The sequence below is a fragment of the Pyrus communis genome, chromosome 3 (assembly GCF_963583255.1).
Source record: "Pyrus communis chromosome 3, drPyrComm1.1, whole genome shotgun sequence".
In the NCBI taxonomy this organism is placed as follows: domain Eukaryota; kingdom Viridiplantae; phylum Streptophyta; class Magnoliopsida; order Rosales; family Rosaceae; genus Pyrus; species Pyrus communis.
The window spans coordinates 17895268-17909202 of record NC_084805.1 but is presented as its reverse complement, the minus strand read 5'-3'; the positions used below and the strand labels follow the sequence as shown (position 1 = coordinate 17909202).

General features: G+C 38.1%; 3 protein-coding genes across 3 annotated transcripts; all 3 read right to left on the bottom strand.

Moving 5' to 3' along the window:
- On the bottom strand, nucleotides 1–2224 carry LOC137727880 (small ribosomal subunit protein uS2-like). The gene is made up of 5 exons (XM_068466716.1): nucleotides 1982–2224; nucleotides 1211–1473; nucleotides 852–1049; nucleotides 559–772; nucleotides 1–352 (listed from the first exon to the last, which is right to left on the bottom strand). The coding sequence occupies exons 1-5, from the start codon at nucleotides 2124–2126 to the stop codon at nucleotides 258–260; spliced, it is 915 nt and encodes a 304-aa protein (XP_068322817.1). The 5' UTR covers nucleotides 2127–2224; the 3' UTR covers nucleotides 1–257.
- An 834-nt stretch (nucleotides 2225–3058) lies between these two features.
- LOC137729660 (E3 ubiquitin-protein ligase CHIP-like) lies at nucleotides 3059–6274 on the bottom strand. Its single transcript, XM_068468660.1, has 8 exons — nucleotides 5873–6274; nucleotides 5683–5750; nucleotides 5512–5575; nucleotides 4734–4805; nucleotides 3974–4107; nucleotides 3715–3862; nucleotides 3538–3648; nucleotides 3059–3437 (listed from the first exon to the last, which is right to left on the bottom strand). Exons 1-8 carry the CDS (start codon nucleotides 5975–5977, stop codon nucleotides 3315–3317), a joined length of 825 nt encoding a protein of 274 aa, XP_068324761.1. The 5' UTR covers nucleotides 5978–6274; the 3' UTR covers nucleotides 3059–3314.
- A 1415-nt stretch (nucleotides 6275–7689) lies between these two features.
- Nucleotides 7690–9833, bottom strand: LOC137729562 (adenylylsulfatase HINT3-like). The gene is made up of 7 exons (XM_068468536.1): nucleotides 9518–9833; nucleotides 9373–9428; nucleotides 8926–8983; nucleotides 8586–8652; nucleotides 8317–8372; nucleotides 8052–8105; nucleotides 7690–7959 (listed from the first exon to the last, which is right to left on the bottom strand). The coding sequence occupies exons 1-7, from the start codon at nucleotides 9719–9721 to the stop codon at nucleotides 7852–7854; spliced, it is 603 nt and encodes a 200-aa protein (XP_068324637.1). The 5' UTR covers nucleotides 9722–9833; the 3' UTR covers nucleotides 7690–7851.
- Nucleotides 9834–13935: the final 4102 nt, after the last annotated feature.

Here is a 13935-nt window from a genome sequence, read left to right as displayed (position 1 = left end):
AAAAGATTAATGTCCAAGATGTAATTCTTCTGATACAGATTTACGACAAATTAATTAAAAGAAATAATTCAATGGTAACATTGTCTAGATCTCCAGAAACAATCCATTTTTTCAAATCTAAACTCAACGGCTTCCAAAACAATCCATTTTTTCAAAATGGTATATCATAATCCTTTTAGAAAATCCCAAACGAGAAAGGAAAATCTAGCCGACTACGGATTCAACGACATTGTGAAGAGCACCCCTTCAAAAATTCCTCAATCCCAGCCACTAGGAGGAGGAACAGCACCTTCAACCGCGGCAGCAGGAATTTGTGCTGGAGGAATAGAATCCCACTCTCCTCCTACTGCGCCTACACTCAAACATAAACAAGATAGGGAAGAAACAAACATGTGTCAGAAAAGGTACAACTGACCGAAAACAGATGCATACTTGATAACATAAAATGTGATTAAGCTCAAATGTTTCTCACAGCCTGCAGAATCCAACAAGGTAATACAACAAAAATGTGATGATTCTAACACAATTTACAACAGTTAAATGGTTAACAAGTGAAACCTGGTTCTGCGGTCCAGCTAACAACAGGAGCTGCCTGGATAGTTGCAGGGGTATCTGTTGGCCATGGAGCATCAGAAACTTGGGTAGGCCATTGATCAGCCCCGCCGATAACAGGTGCAGCATAATCTGCAGTTCCATAATCTGGGATTTGAGGAAGATCTTCATCTTCCTTTTCCTTGGCCTCCTCAGGGTCTCTATAGAAGAAAAGATCAACCTGCAAACAGAAATTTCAGGCAATGATTAGAACTTTAGAGAATGTCTCAACAAAATCAATAGAAATGTTCCGTGTTTACCATGACATCCCACTTAAGCCCTGGACGGAGGGAACCACGCATCTGCAAAACCATCCTTGCTAGGAGCCAGAAAAGACATCCGATGCTGTGCTTCCCCTTGTTATTTGCAGGGATGCCAATATCAACATAACGCATAGGGGAATCAGTATCACAGAAAGCAATGGTGGGTATGTTTCCCAAAGCAGCCTCCTTAATTGGCTACAGGCACACAACGATTATTAGAACACAAAAAGAAAAACAAGCAGAACAAAATTGGGAAATAAGAGAGTTATATAATAGCACATACACAAACCCTGGACATCAACTAGCAGTCTAAATATGAACATACAAAGACATTAAAAATAAAAGATGACCATCACCTGAGCATCAGTTCGTGGGTCAGTCAGAATGAGGAGACGGGGCTCATTGAACGACGTCTGGAGCTGATTTGTGAAAGTACCAGGCGTGTGCCTTCCAGCAATAGCATTAGCACCAGTGTGCTGAGCAAATTTCAGGACAGCCCTCTGTCCATAGGGCCTTGCTGATTGTACAATGATATCCTTAGGATTCTCAATCGCAACAATCACCCTGGCAGCCATCTGAAGCTTGTCCCAAGTTTTCCCAAGATTGATAATGTAAATCCCTAAGAATAACCAAAGCAGTAATTAAGCACTAAAACGCCAATTCAATAAACGACAGCTTAGTTCCAGAAACAAATCAACAGCTAACGAAACAATAGGGAAAACAATAACACAGAGTAGCACACTCTTGTGCTTCACAACCGCCGATCACACGCATGCCAAATTAGAGTTTCTTGTACAAAACAGTGCCAAAAAATAATCAATTGGTATTAAACCATCTAATTTTGTAAAACCAAGTAAACTGAACCAAATAAGTCAGTTCAAATCGGCACAAATGCATATCAAATTGAAAGAAAATTACAGAAACAAAATGCACCTTCAGAAACAAATAATCCTCTAAACTATCCAAACAACAGATCTGACAAAACAAACTATATATTGCCCATCATTCCAAATACAAACAAAACCAAAAATCTAATATTTAGTTTGATAAATGTGCATTGCAAAAGCAAAAATAAAACCTAAAAAACAGGACTATATCTGAAAAAATGGGAGGAGATGAGAGTGTACCGTCATTGCGGCGCTTGAAGACGTATCTTTCCATCTGGAAATCGCAGTTTTTGGTACCCAGATGCACTTCGGCGGCCAACATCATCTGAATGTCAGCCTCTTTCTGAGAGAGCTGGCGCGGGGCCGCGGCGGTGGTGGTCGCCATGGTTGCAGTCGACCGAGAGTGATGAGGTCTCTGAAAACCCTAGAGTCCCGCCGGGAGGTTTTGTGAGCGAGAGTGAACGAGGCCGTGAGAGTTTTTTCTTTTTCTCGGGCTTACTGTCAGGGCGAGTTTGTTCTCTTTATATATGGGGGGGTGGGAGCGAAAACCCTAGGAAAATTAAAATATTTTCTTCGAGATGTAATTTTATTTTTTTATTTTATTTTACAAAATGATACTCTAATTTACAGCAAAACGAATCGAACTTAAACTTAACAAAGGCGTATTATTTTATTAATTGACTTAATTCACGTATAGAATTCTGATGTAAAATTTGTTTTTGCTCCTAATACTAATAACCATTTCAATTAACAACAACAATGGCATTATATACGAAAATAGGGGAAATGCATGAAAATTGTCCACTTTTCGGTATTATATAATGATTAAATTGGCTAAATTTAAAAATGTAATGACCAAAGTAACTTCTAGGGCATAACACTGTCTTTTAGATTTAGCCAATTTTGTCTATGTGATCCCAAAAGTATACAATTTTTGTACATTCGTTGTTTATGTGAAAAAAAAAAATATTCATTAACTGATATAAAATTAGTTATAAAACATGTATAATTTAAAATCTTAAAAATAAAATTAAATAATAGAAATAAGGTTAAAAATTTATAACAAAAAAAAATTGAACAAAGCTTGCTGGTGTATGGGCCCTTTAGGTAGGTTGTAGGCTTTTCCTATTGGGCTCACTACCAACTAAATGGAAAAAGGATTTAGTTGAGAAACAGAAAAAACTTTGAAGCAGAGATTCCGCAATGCATCAATGTATTAGTTCAATCTAAAAGATTCAAATATAACTTGTGATTGAACGTATACATTGATGCGTAGTAGAAAAACCCGTTTTGAGGTCCGAGAGAGAAACCGAATTCACAAACCACGACAATTTTAAGTAACATAAATCTACACCAGCAGTAAGTGAAGAACTGATCTACACCAGCAGTAAGTGAAGAACTGGTTTATAATGTAATATATGTACAATTTCAAAGAGGATAGACCTTCAGTATGATTCTAGGTCACACCATACATTAAAAACACAAAAGGACACTGCACTCTGCCACATTTGGTACATTGCATGTTTTAGAACAACTATCGACACTCCAAGTTTCCAATAAAATTCAACCTTCGCTATGTTCCGTAGGCCCAACCATGCTGTTGTATATATGCTTGAACTGCTTCTTTTATGGCAAAGTTTGGTATTAGCTCTGATTGATCAAGTGGCTCTCGTGTGATTGGATCGAACTTGCCAACCTGGTATATAGAGTAAACAAAAGGCCAGAGATCACTGTGAATATATACATAGCGTAGAGAAGGCATTTGTATTAGCAGATGCAATATGAAGATATTATACCTTCTCAAGATGGTGACGGATCACTGATCTCTCATATGTGACCCCACTTGGAGTAATCACAGGATCACGAAATATATCAAGCGTTATTTTGCAACACAGGTAATCCGGCACCTGAAATTTTTTTACAGTCACAACAAAAGTAACTGAGAATGGAAGACAAGAAAACCATGTACTGACCTCACTTGGCGTGTCAGCTTCTGCAGCTTTCTCAAACACTCTTCCTAACGCCTCTAACTGTTTCATATAGGTAGTAGCAACTTCATCCAAAAACCCTTCAACTTGAAGAGCGTCATGTTTCTCTTTGAGAGCAGTCTCACAGTCTTCTCTGAGACATGAAACAAGTTTTATGAACCAGCTACCTTTAAAACGAACACCAACAGTTATGCAATATTGAAAACATTTTCAGACATCACAGGCCTGAACAGGGCACACATACTTCAAGTTTTGCAATTCCCATGATCGTTTGCTCGATGTATCCTCCCACTCCATGTACTTTGCTTTTGAAAGCTCCTGCCAGATTTCCTCTACCATATAACCTTCCGGATTAGCACCCCTCCCAAGATCCAAAGCCTGTACAGGATGTTCAAACAAAATTTCAGTAGAATTCAAATATTTTATCTACGTCGTAAGCAACTATATCGAAAGTAAAGGTTTTAAAAGCAGTATGAAATGTCTATGAAAAAAATGAATATATCAAGTATTATGATAAAATCAGGAAGAAGATTTTACTGCACTAGTGCCATTTGACTGATTATGCTTCTGTAAGACACCTGACTTCCCCCCTGTTTTCAATTTTTCCAAACATCATATACAAGCATGTCGAGCAAGGCCTTCAAAACAAGAAGAAATAACTTCCAAGAAACGTAGTGGTGAATATCAGTTGCATCATTGTGATGCAACTATAATACAGCCTCTCGTAACCCTCTTTCTGTGAATATTAGATTACGCAACTTTCACAATAAGATCAAGAAAACCGTAATCATTCTAAAGTATCCTCAGTTGTATTTAATTTTTCTGAGTGCGTTATGCAACTTTCATAATTTCACTAGATACATGTACTTTCAAGTTAAATATCGTGAGTTTGATGGATCTCCATTTTCTTCTTCTATCATAATCATATACTGAAAAGAGGCATAGTAAGAGAAATTTTCTCAATGCTCATGATAAGAGTATGCTAGACCAAAAGCACTTCTTACCCTCTCGAGTGCCTTAACTCCCTCAGCATACTCTTGCTTCTGCAGTAAAGCAAGCCCCAGCATATAGTTACCCTGTCACACAGGAAATTTTCAATGAACTAAACGGCACGATGATGATTCAATAGTAAAAAGGAAAATGGCACATTAATGCAGAAGATAATAGGTTAATGTGCAAGACTCAGAGAATATTGTACAGGAATACACGCAACATATGCAACAAAAATATTTTCATGTGTCCAAAGCTTGATTAGATATGTACTGCACTAAAAAGATGACAAGGAAGCAATGATTCTAAAAGCATAATCGCAACCGGAAAAGTCAGGAGCACAAGGCATATAGAAGGAAGGAACCCATGCTTTCAAGCTATCATCTTGGTGAAAATTCCTATTATGCATCTGGATCCAAAACTGTTATTAAACGTCTTTCGCCACTTGAATGCGCTCAAATTGTATAAATAGCATCTAACTCATAAAATGATGGTTTGCTAGAAGAGGAAACAAACAGACAAAGTCTCCGTGCATGTAATGTAGGCCAACGATTTATGACCCGACCTCCATGCGTTAAAATGCAGACAATCAATTTATCAGAATTTAACAATGAATACAACTCTCTGCAGCACCACCACAAGTACTCAAGTCGATACACAAAAGAATATATCAATATACCAAAATTTCACTCCTCCGAAGACCTCACATCTCTATTTTCAGGTCACAGATGACATCCTAGAAACACATTTATAGAAAAAGGCGCAAAACAAAATCAAAACACCAGAATTTACCTTAACTGAATTGTGATCAAGCTGAATAGCTTTCCGAGAATCCTCTTCGACTTTTGTCCAATCACTGCATTACTCAAAACCCATTAATGAAATCCAAGAAACAAATAAGGAAAACGAAAACTGAAGAGAGAGAGAGAGAGAGAGAGAGGGAGAGAAGGTGGTCATACGTACTTACGCTTACGATGGCAGAGAGCGCGATTCGTCCAATAAACAGGAACATTAGGGCACAGAGTGATTGCCTTCAAAACCCAAATGCCAAAAAATAACACCACGAAATCATCAATCACAAAGATCAAACCTTTACAATTTTCCACACACGCAAAGTACACGAGAGGAGCGAATCGCAGAAACAAAATAATACCTCAGTATAGGCATCGATGGCGGCCGCGAATCGATCTTTCTTGAAGTAAGTGTTGCCGTCCTTCCTGAGTTTCTCTGCCGTCGACAATGCGAGACTCGGCGCCATATCAGTCCTCCCCTTCCTCTTCCTAAATTGATTGTTTCCTATGGTGTTTTCAGCGAATGCGGGCGCGGCGAATCGACGTTTTGGCAGCGGAGAGAGGAAATGGAGGGGAAGGAGGAGAGTTCGAGAAGTTTCTGGGCGAAAGCGCGAAATGGAGGGAGACGAAGACGAAGAGAGGCAAAGGCAAACCCTCAAAGGCTCAGAGGGAGTCGGAGACGTTTCGCATAGGGGGGTCTGAGAAGGCAAAGACTTGTTGTGACTTCTTTTAAATTGGATTTTTGTTTGCCTTCCCTTGCAAGTTCAAATTTAATTGGAAGATTGTCCTTTTTATTTATTTTGATTATTTATTTATTAATTTTTCATTGCTGAATTTTATATTTTTGAAAGTGCCATAATAAAACTAAATTAGCGTTGGTTTTGACTGGCCAATGCCCTGACTCTTTCATGACAGTATCATTGGATATTAAAAGTTGGTCATTGGGATTGATCCCAAACAGGGTGATGCAAATTATAGAGAGAAATGCGAAGAGTTTTAAAACGTGGAACTCTCTATAAATATTTTGATATTCGTATTTTTAGCACAATGTTTTATATATTAGCATAAAAATTGATGTTTAAATTATGAAATGTCAGATAATCTCACTTTGAAAGAGTTCCCTTAGCATTTTTTAATTTTAGATCATCTTTTGTAAACTACATAATGCAATGACTGATAGTTGAACTATTAATTTAAATCATTAAAAAAAACAAAAAAAGTAGCTGAATCATCAATGAACACATCATGTGGTCTACAAAACATGGTCTAAAAATTTGATTTCCCTAGGATTTTTCTCTCAAAAAATAGAAATTGATGTCAAATTCATTTTATTCGTCAACGTGAAACTCAGAAGGTTCTGTATGTGATTTGATAATGTCCAACACCTATAAGATTGTTCGTGTTTTCTGAAAAGCACCGCAGTCCCTACATCCACGACACAGAGATCTGAGTATGAATGTGGTTGCCCAAGTTTATGTATTGGGCACTAGCATGTGGCGAGAGATAGACTCAGTTCCTCCTCGCGAGTTAAGTGTCAGTAAAACATCTGCATGCGGAAACATGCATTGGCTTGTAAATGAAGATGATGAGGTTGGACGAAACCCTTATCGTACCATCTCCTTCGATTTCAAGAAAGAGGAACTCTTTTGGACTCCTCATCCCAACATACACTTTTCTCGCTACAATTATATGTCCAAGACTTACAACAGTTACACTGCTGCATATTTGGAGGTACATTTCGGTACTTCCAGGATCTAAGAAATGATTCCTTGAATCTTGTGTCCTACAAATTCACCCTCGGACTTCTAGAGTCCGAGGGTGTGCTGTTATACTAGAAGCCTGATTCACCAAAAAAATTAGGTGGAAGAAACATATCAATGGAAAATTTTCAAAGTCCGAGGGTGTGCTGTTATCCTAGAAGCCTGATTCACCTAAAAAATTAGGTGGAAAAAACATATCAATGGAAACTTTTCGAAGTTTGATTGGAGCACCAAGAACAGCGTTGGTGCGGGACAGATATTGAGATTACGCTTTTGTTTCCTGGTTTTTAGGTTTCGTGCTTCTTTCGTTCTGAATAAACCATTGTTCTCGAACTTGAGGAAAAAGAAAAAGGAAATCATATCATATTCATTGTTATTTTGATGTCCAGATTTTGAAAGGAAAAAAGAAACACTATGTAAACTGGTGAGCTCAGCCTTCTATATGACATGGAACAAGTAATACTTGCAAGTCATACAACATTCCAAAGAATTAAAGTATGTATATTGCACATAATTGTACACTGAAAATTACATTTTGATCGGACGAAATGTGCACCTAGTTTTCGGTAAGACTAGATCCTTCACCCTTGGCTGATTTTGGAGTTGTCTGATATTGACAATTGCTCTCGAACACAATCTGCAAGTCGAGATGCTTCCTGGTCTGAGTTCAGGGGCCGCCTCCGCAAACTCTGTGGAGTTCATATATATTAGTATCAAGCTTATATCCTCAAGACTGTACAGTTTTCACGTATAAAGAGGCAAAATTGTGAATGATAAATACCTCAGAAGCCCAAAGGCAATCAAGGGCCTTGCGCGGTATTATGTGAATATGAGTCTGAAATTACCGTGTTACACAGCAAGATTAGCAAAAGCTTAGCACATTGCTCGTGTTAAATAACAAAATAACTGGATAGAAAGGTACAATACTATCATCCATTAACAATAACCACAAGTAAATGCTGGCAGAGGATGCATCATTTCGAATGTACATGCTGCTATAAGCTTTAGCCAGAAGGAAATTCAAAACGGAAATTATAATGACTCACATGAAATACAACTTGGCCTGCAGCTCTACCGTTGTTAACTAACAAGTTGAACGAATCTGCATAATTAGAGCGTACTGTGTTAAGTATTTATAACAACAAATGTTAGGTAGGTATGACCGAATATGCAATTGTGAACAAGGATGTCAAAGAAAATATCTTTGAAGTATAAGGGCCACTTCAGCACATCCTAATGGCTAATCGAGTACTTAACCTGAGAACCAAAAGAAATTACAATACGGCATTGCCAGAAAATGACTTTGAAGACATACCAGAATCAGTGGCTTTCATGATTGCACTGCTGATAAAGGGCACTTTTGAACACATTGCAGCTACCACCTGCAGAGCAAGTTCATTCGGACTCGTGAAACATTATAACACTACACAACAAATACAGAAACGCGTGTACAGGATTTGCAGAAAAAAGTACAAATATCTAAACAACTTATCGGAGATATGTCGAGAAAATTACAGTCCAATCAATCAATAATGTTCAGATAAATTCATCCCATCATTTCATCCGATGCATAACATATGAAAGTAAGCAATACTCTTCTGTCTTGATATCTAGTAACAATTCACAAACCAACTGCATCTGTAAGACATACTTACATCCGGGGGTGTGGCTTTCAACGAAGAAAAATGAGATTTGGGGATAATCAGAGAGTGCCTGCACGAGCAAAAGTACGGAAATTTAGCAAGTGGAAAAGAAAACATTGTTAAAAGACGATGCAATTGCATTCTTTCTTTCTTTCTTTTATGCAGTGTTTACTTGCAATACAAAAGAAATGTTGGCAAAATTGACACAAAACATTTGCATTTCTACTGTTAAAAATTAGAAGCATCCATTAAATGCCAATAAGCCCGCCACCATACACTCAAGTTCGAATTCACCTCTCCGTCAATTAGAGCAGTTTAGAATATCGTGTTACTATAAAAAGAAATTGAATGAACTGGGACAAATTTACCATAAATTCCAGCACAAAGAAAACAAGAAAAGCAAGAAAATTGAGAAAAATAATGATTGAAAAATTAAATATTGGATAAATGATACCTTACCCACGACTCAGCGGACTCGTATCCAATATGCACAAGCAAATATCATCTTCGTAGAGCTGCAAAGTATAAAATTTCACAAATAATTAAAACATGAAAACCCCATAATTAATTAAATAAAATGCAGTTTAATTAGAACCATAGAAACCTTGAAAGCCGGTGACTCTCCGCGAATAATTTTACAGAAAACGCAGCCGTTTTCGCTATTGCCCTCGTCGGAACCACTGGGCCACTGCTTACTGTTCAAACCGGAATCGCAATTGGACCTGGAAACGGGAGCTAATTGGGTCGGAGCGAGAACCGAACCGGGTCGGATGTGGGAGCAGATAATGGCGAGCCTTCGGGCCTCCATTTTTCAAGTAGAGTCAGAGCTAATTGCGCAGCTTGTTTTTGCCATGTTTTCCAAAACGTTTCGGAAACTGGGAAAGACAACGAAACCAAAATACCGGAGTTTTTTTTTTTTTGTTTATAAATTGATGGAGTCAAGGGGGTGCCGCTTACGGCTTATCCGCATGAGATAATAAAACACATTACGTGTCATGTATTAAGTTAGCGGTCGGACTTTTTTCTCCCAAATGATCCAATCGCAATTTAAATTATAGATAATACGAAGTAATACTTGAGGAAGAAATACGAATTTTTCATAATTACTGTAGTAGATGACAAACCGCTTGCTCATCTTCTAAGAAAGATTATAGGAGCGAATTTTTTTATATTAAATATTAATCTGTCGACGGAAATATGACTTTTAAATGCTAAATGCATTGAGTTAAAATGAAAGGTCTCAACTATTATAACAATCTAACTACAGTAAGTGATTTAATAGTAAGAACGTGAATTACGGCTTTTCAATAAAATAAAATAAAGTAAGAGGTTGCAATGTTCCGGACTGGTGAGTCTACTTAAATGTGGCAACTATGAAATTATTTGCTAACAGTTGTCTTTCTTTTTAAGATAAGAAAAGAGTTACCATAACAATATACAACTTACCTTTTACGATTCTTTTGGATAATTCAACTAAATATCATAAAAGAGTTACAGCGATATAAAAGATAAAATGGAATGAGTCAAATGTTGCTCAATTTTGGTGGGGCCGTGAATCGGGCAAACCTCAAATTTATCGAATGAAGTGGAGTAAAATGTGCAAAAAGCGAGGGAGGATGTTTTTTTTTTTTGGGGGGGGGGGGGGTGGGGGGGGCGGGGTTGGGGGATTTTAGGGTTTAATGACCTCTCGCTTTTAACCTTGCATTATTTGGTAAGCTAGGATGGTGTTTCATCCAACAACGTGATTCTCCTGCTGCACGCGTTTTCAAAGCCGATTTTTTTCAACGTCAGACTTTTTGCAAGCCTCCGTGAAGAGACAAATGCCTCGTATTGCTGGAGAAGTATGGCAGAGGCTCGAGTGATTATTCGAAGGGGTTATAGGTAGACCTGTAAACGGGTTGAATTTATTGAATTTGGGTTGATTTTAACTAATTCATTAAGTTAACGGATCATTCAAATTCAACCTGTTAAGTTAACGAGTTATTCAAATCCAATCTGTTAAGCTAATGGATCACATATTTAACCCTTTAACATCCATTTACAATATTTTATTTTATTTTATTTTTAATTTTGCAAAAGTAACTCAAACACAATTGCATATTTTTTCCAAGTACAGATTAACGGGTAGAAGTTAGAAATTAGAACGTAACACTAGTTTGAGAATATTTCGCATATGAATCAATCACATCATGTAGAAATTATTTTGGAGGAGGGTTCAATGATGCTTCTCTTCCAATCCTTGGGCTCACACTTGCTAAACCATCAAGCTCATTTGATCATATCCCTGGGACCAAGGAGGTGCAGATCATGATGAACTACAATGATCAGATCAAACGTTTACTGCTGCGACACTTCAGCTACTGGGAGAACTCAACGGTGAAACTGTGTGGTACAGAGCCGCGAAGGATAAGAATGGTGGTTTGGGTCCTAAGCTACGTTTCTGCAAAACCGCAGGGAGGTAGCAGTTTGCTCAGAGGAGGAGAGGAGGAGTGACGGTGGGAGGAGCATGGCTTTAAGAAGGAAATAAGGATTAGTTTTTATTTTAATGAAATTACATAAGCATCCTCATTAACGGGTCTTAACGGGTTCGCGGGGTGAACCTCCGTAAAATAACAGGTGGTTAACAGATCAATCCGTTAACAATCCAACCCATTAAGTTTTCACCATAATATTGATTTCAACGGATTGGGTTGGATCGGATTAACGGGTCAGGTCCAAAATGCCGCCTCTAGTTATAGGTGGCGAGTAAGGGACGGTACAAAGATTAAAATCTGGGGGGATAGTTGGCTGCCCAGAGTGTTTCTTTAAGGTTTTAAGTCCTATTCCTGTCGGCGTGGAGCATGATACTACAGTGAATAGTCTGATGGTGGATGAGGAATGTGTCCGATATGAAATGTGGATTAATTAAGTGCTTATTCTTTGAGGAAGAGGCAAAGTTGATTTTGAGTATCCCCTTGAGTTTTTTCAAGCCACCGTATAATTTAATTTGGGTTGTGGAGAAGAACGGAGTGTTTTCGACAAAAAGTGCTTGCTTACTCTGTAGCTCGGTCTTGTGGAAATATAGGTGGGGATGGATCAACTGGCTCTGTATTGAATGGGGAGTCAAAATATATGTGGAAGGCTTTGTGGAGATGTTGTGTACCAAAGAAGGTTAAAATATGCGTATGACGGTACTGTCTAAATGCCCTACCAACTAGAGCAAATTTGAAGAGCAGGAAGGTGATCACGACTGACACTCGTCTTTTCTGTGATGGAGACACGGAAAGTGTTGAACATGCGTTGTTGGAATGCTCAAGATCAGCGTCTATCTGGTTCTCCAGCCCATTATGTTTGAGGACGGAAAGGCATATCTATGGTGGTTTTCGTATGTGGCTGGTAGAGGTGGCGAGATTACTTGCCCATCAAAGCTTTGACTTAGCTTTGATCTTGATATGGAATGGTACGGCTTTGAATCAGGTTGATATCAATTGCAAATCCCAAGCTTCGCTGCAGGGATATAGGAAGTTGCACGGTTCCAAGAAATGCAGCAGACCGTCAATCCCTCAAAAATGGGAGAAACCTGATGTGGGCTGGCTTAAATGCAACTTCGATTGCACGTGGGATGAGTTAGGTGAGCTAGGGGGTATTGGTGTGGTGATTCGAGATGATAATGGTGCTTTGTGGCAGCTACAGCAATGAAAATTCGAGGGGTCTGCTCGGCAGTGCTGGCTGAAATCATGGCTGCTCGGGCAGCAGTACTTTTTGCTCACGACCTGGGAGTAACTTATTTGGAAGTGCAAGGGGAGGCAATGATGGTTATCAATGCTCTTCAAAATGATGCGGCAACTCCGTGCAATGGTACCTTTGGGAATATTTTGAAAGATGCTAGTCAATTGTTGATGTCTATTCTGAATTGGAAGGTCACGTTTGGTTGATGTGAGACAAACAAGATTGCACATCGGCTTGTGAGATTGGGCTTAATGTTGGATGCTCAGGTTTCTTGGTTTGAAGAACCTTATGCTGTAATATTTGATTTTCGTTTATAGGATAGTGTTACTTTTTAACTTAGAGGTGTGAAACACTCTTTTTTTCTTGGTTTGGATTGAAATTTTTGGCAAGATTTTTATCGAGATCCATTGTTAGCACCCTATCCTCTTTGCATGTACGTTTTCTTTCTCATATAATGAATATCGTATTTCATAAAATAAAATAAAAAAAGATTAAATGGAAATGTAATGATGACTATATCTTATATACTCTTATACCAAATCTTTCACTTCCTGATAAAAGTATTTTTCTTTTTAAAATATAAAAATTTGGAGTTAACAACTAAATTTCTGGAGCACCAATACAAAGAAATTTATTTAAAATTTATATTAAAAATAAATTTTAATAAACTATCACGACCTAATAAATAAGCTGTAGATAGAGCACCGTAATAGAACATGGTTGTCCATAAAACTTTTTTGCACCAAAAGACCCATAAGAAATTATCCAAAATCTTGCATGTCAAACCAAACCTAAGACCGAAAGAAAAAAAAAAATCCCATCACCAACCAAATCCACTTCACCCATTTTTATGTGTAGTGTGTTTGACTCAGCACACCTTCAACTTCCAACCACAATCCCTTAATGTCGAACCCGACCTTGAAAAAATCGAACCTAGTAGTACTGCACCGTTGTGTACCCAGAATCAAACAACTACGGGAACTTGGTAAGAGGATCGGGACCACGACGCCATTTCTTCGATAATACCAAATGGTTGATTTGATTGACCGTTTGATTTTATGAACGTCTGGAAAGGTTCTAAGTGAGATAGATTTATATTTTTCAATTGAAATATATGCGGCCGTTTGATTTGATTGAGATTAGATCTCAATCGCTCATAAAAATATAAATATTTCTCACTTAAAACCAAGCCCTCTACTCTCTGACACTCTCTCGTGACTCCCACCCTCTTTAGCTCTGTTTCTTCTCCATCAACTCCACACACCACACCATCAGATCGTAGCATACCTCCAAATTCATATTCTTCCACGACAC

Excerpts from the sequence above, each read along its gene's own strand:
- LOC137729562 (XM_068468536.1), bottom strand. The coding sequence starts at position 9,721 with ATGGAGGCCCGAAGGCTCGCCATTATCTGCTCCCACATCCGACCCGGT. Across the intron at positions 9,429-9,517 it reads GAGAGTCACCGGCTTTCAAG|CTCTACGAAGATGATATTTG; the intron begins GTTTCTATGGTT and ends TATACTTTGCAG. Across the intron at positions 8,373-8,585 it reads CATGAAAGCCACTGATTCTG|ATTCGTTCAACTTGTTAGTT; the intron begins GTATGTCTTCAA and ends CTAATTATGCAG.
- LOC137727880 (XM_068466716.1), bottom strand. The coding sequence starts at position 2,126 with ATGGCGACCACCACCGCCGCGGCCCCGCGCCAGCTCTCTCAGAAAGAG. Across the intron at positions 1,474-1,981 it reads CTTCAAGCGCCGCAATGACG|GGATTTACATTATCAATCTT; the intron begins GTACACTCTCAT and ends GGTTATTCTTAG. Across the intron at positions 1,050-1,210 it reads ACCCACGAACTGATGCTCAG|CCAATTAAGGAGGCTGCTTT; the intron begins GTGATGGTCATC and ends GTGTGCCTGTAG.
- LOC137729660 (XM_068468660.1), bottom strand. The coding sequence starts at position 5,977 with ATGGCGCCGAGTCTCGCATTGTCGACGGCAGAGAAACTCAGGAAGGAC. Across the intron at positions 5,576-5,682 it reads CTCTGCCATCGTAAGCGTAA|TGATTGGACAAAAGTCGAAG; the intron begins GTACGTATGACC and ends TGAGTAATGCAG. Across the intron at positions 3,438-3,537 it reads TCCGTCACCATCTTGAGAAG|GTTGGCAAGTTCGATCCAAT; the intron begins GTATAATATCTT and ends TCTATATACCAG.